This window comes from Hypomesus transpacificus, chromosome 17 (assembly GCF_021917145.1).
Source record: "Hypomesus transpacificus isolate Combined female chromosome 17, fHypTra1, whole genome shotgun sequence".
Taxonomy (NCBI): domain Eukaryota; kingdom Metazoa; phylum Chordata; class Actinopteri; order Osmeriformes; family Osmeridae; genus Hypomesus; species Hypomesus transpacificus.
The window spans coordinates 16,904,229-16,907,969 of NC_061076.1; the positions used below are offsets into that span (position 1 = coordinate 16,904,229).

Consider the following 3,741-nt stretch of genomic DNA (forward strand, 5'->3'; position numbering starts at 1 on the left):
GCCCCTCAGACACATCAGGTTGTTTACCCAGAGTGACACATCCAGGGCTTCATGTGATGGCCCCTCCGTAGCGTCGCAGCTAGCTCAAGCTTGCTTTCATCTCAAGCACTGTGTGCACACACACTGACACAAGTATACGGTCCTGTACACTAATATTGACATTGACACATACGCTACACACATACATTAATCCCAAGCCGGCGTGCAGATGCGCCTTACAGTGCAGTGTGGCCCTGAGAGGTTGGATTCATGATGTCAATGATTAGCTGCTGCAGTGACGACGTATGGGAAAACACAATGTTTGACATGGCTGAGTAGTCAATACCCAGGAAAGCTAACCAAACACAGACTCATTGCCGTGCCGATCTACCCCAGCTTTCCTTGGCTGGGTTAATTGCTTCCTGTCTGAGTCACAGGCGTCTCTCATTTGGTGTGTTTTATTACGAGTTTGTGCCCATTGTTGAGTTATCTTGCCTTTTCTACTCGTGCTTTTGTTGTTTCGTTTCTTCATCTCACTGTTTCTCTTCCTCTTTTCCAATGTTTTTTTTACACTTCAGAGGGTCTGCCATTAAAGAAGCTCATCAATTAATTTTGGTTCTCTCTCTCTCTCCCTCTCTCTCTTTCTCCCTCTCTCTCTTTTAGAAATGTTCTTCGGCAAACATCCTGTACTCCCACAGTGTCAGTGGGTGTGAGCTTCCTGTGATAAGACGTACCTGCCCCCTGGCCCTTTACCCCCTGGTCCTCTCTCCCCTGGTCCTCTCTCCCTGGTCCTCTCTCCCCTGGTCCTCTCTCCCCTGGTCCTCTCTCCCTGGTCCTCTCTCCCAGGTCCTCTCTCCCTGGTCCTCTCTCCCCTGGTCCTCTCTCCCTGGTCCTCTCTCCCGTATGTCCCCCTGTTCCCCTCCCCCTCTGACCCCCTCCATGGATGACCCTCCCATCCACCTTCCTGGAATGGCAGACGAGTTTTGGGAAAATGGCTCCCTCCTCAGCCCCTACGCCGCCCTCCCCTGGTCTCTCCTATGGTTCAACTCCACCCTGTTCAACTCCACCCTGTTCAACTCCACCAACTCCACAGAGCCGGACCCGGGCCAGGGGCTTGCCGGGGTGCTCTTCCCCCTCATCTACATCATCGTCTGCATCATCGGCCTGGGAGGCAACACCCTGGTCATCCACATCGTACTTCACTACTCCAAGACCGAGTCGGTGACTAACATCTACATCCTGAACCTGGCCATCGCTGACGAGCTGTTCATGCTGGGGCTGCCCTTCCTGGCCGTCCAGAACACCCTCCAGACCTGGCCCTTCGGCTCCTTCATGTGCCGCCTGGTCATGACGGTGGACTCCATCAACCAGTTCACCTCCATCTTCTGCCTGACGGTGATGAGCATCGACCGCTACCTGGCCGTGGTCCACCCCCTCCGCTCCTCCAAGTGGCGGCGCCCCCAAGTGGCCAAAATGGTGAACGGGACGGTGTGGGCGCTGTCGTTCCTGGTGGTGCTGCCCGTGGTGGTCTTCGCCAACATCGAGAAGGACGGCGGCAACTGCAACATCGACTGGCCCAGGCCGCAGGAGGTGTGGCGGGCTGCCTTCATCCTCTACACCTCCACGGTGGGCTTCATCTGCCCACTCCTCATCATCTGCCTCTGCTACCTGCTCATCGTCTTCAAGATCCGCAGCTCGGGGAAGAAAGTCCACGCCACCTCCACCAAGCGCCGCAAGTCGGAGCGGAAGGTGACCCGCATGGTGGTGATCGTGGTGGCCGTGTTCGTGTTCTGCTGGCTCCCCTTCTACGCCATGAACATCATCAACCTGCGTGTGTCGCTGCCCCCCGGGTACCAGGGCCTCTACTACTTCGTGGTGGTGCTGGGCTACGCCAACAGCTGCGCCAACCCCATCGTTTATGGTTTCATGTCGGACAACTTCAAGAGGGGCTTCCGCAAGGCGCTCTGCCGCTCGTCCAGGAAGGTGGAGAGCCATGAGCCAAGGGAGCGGCAGCAGCAGCAGCCGGCGGCGGCGGGGGCGGCGGGGCAGGAGGAGAGGCGGAGGGTGCTGATGCCCAGGGAGAGCCTGAGGAGGGTGGTCCGCGACGAGGACGAGGACGACGAGGAGGACAGGGAGGACGTCACGGAGATGACGGAGATATGCCGGATCGCCCAGAACGGGAACGGGAAGGGACAGGCCGAGAGCTCCTCAAGAGTGGTGTACGGAGGGAAGGGAGAGGATGAGGAGGGGCCTGAGCTGGGCTCCCCAGAAACGAGAGCCACGTCTGGGGAGGCTGGTGGGAAATGCCCCTGCTCGGGGCCTGCAGCCCCCATGCCGGCCCTTCTTACTGGGGCCAAGAACGGCAACGTCAAGCCCCTGCCGGAGGAACCGGTGGAGAAGAGCACCTCCTTGGAGATCAGTTACCTGTAACGACAAATCGTTTCTCTGAATGTCGTCTGACGCGCTGCTTGAACAGAACTCTAAGTGTTCCGCTGTGTCGCAGAAGACTGACTCTCTGACACGGCACCGTAGAAAACCCATCAATGTTAACCGTTCCCTTTAACTTTTAAGGCATTCCCGATTTATTTCTTACTGCAGCATTAAGACAACAGACTCCATGAATCCATTTGTGTTCAGATTTGTTGGAGCAGACGTTCGTGTAGCTTTTGCGTTTGTGATGCTTGTTGTGTAAGATGAACACAATATGTATATATGTATGTGCCTATGTATTGACCTACTCAGTGAATTCTGTAATTGTACATAACTTTTCCCAGTGTGACGATATGTTTCCCTCAGAAGTGAAGGTACGGGATTGCAGACTCGTGACTTTCTGGAGTTTGGGCTGGAGTTGGGTAAAGTTGACGTAATGTTGGCAGGCACCCAGTGAATTGACACATCAAGGTTGTTTCTGTTTGAACTTTGTCGGGGAGAGCGCATTAGCCAATAGTACAACAAATGCATATATGTACGTAGTGGTATAGTTTTTGTAAAACACTGCCATGATAGGATAAAAAAAAGAATTATTTCAACATCAGAATGTAAATGTATATGTGAACGAGGAAGTTTGGTAACCTTGTCTGGGACTCAGAAACCTAAATGTTTCATGCTCATGGAAGCTGTCTAACGGTAGGTACGTTTAGACGGGTGAAGCTGGTGTTTCACAGCTGGTTGGTTATCCAAGCATACTACAACCTGAGATATTGCATGCATGTAAATATACACACACATGTGTGGTACATGTACCTACATATCTTTGCAGTTCTGTAAAGCAGCCTCATCATCTCACTAGCTCTCCTACAAGCCATATTGAACATCCTGACTGACCAAGTGCCTCATTGTATTGTGACCATTATTCTTCAGTCTCCTGCATCCCCCTCGTTGATCCTAACAATTCTATATTCGGGGTGGTAAACACACAGTGGTCACTGCTATCTAATAAATGATAAGAGTGTGCTTTTCCTCTAGCTTACAGCCCTGCCTTTTAGTCTACACGCCCACACACACACACTCACAGAAACACACACACACACACTCACACACAGAAACACACACTCACACACACACACACACTCCCGTAGATGTGAGAAAGCATGGTTGAACTCACACGGCAGAGATTTGTTGCTAGAACACCAGATTCGATTTTTCCCCTCTCACTTTCCATCTCCATAAAACTGTACATAGGGTTGTAAACAGAGTGCACAGTGTTGAATGATAATCGGTTTCTTTTCAGAAAAGGCGACTGGTTGATGTTGACGTATTTGA

The 3,741-nt window shown here is 52.5% G+C and overlaps 1 protein-coding gene across 1 annotated transcript; it reads left to right on the forward strand.

Moving 5' to 3' along the window:
• Positions 1 to 948: 948 nt before the first annotated feature.
• sstr3 (somatostatin receptor 3) lies at positions 949 to 3,154 on the forward strand. Its single transcript, XM_047038304.1, has one exon. The coding sequence runs from the start codon at positions 949 to 951 to the stop codon at positions 2,407 to 2,409; it is 1,461 nt and encodes a 486-aa protein (XP_046894260.1). The 3' UTR covers positions 2,410 to 3,154.
• The last annotated feature ends 587 nt before the right edge of the window (positions 3,155 to 3,741 follow it).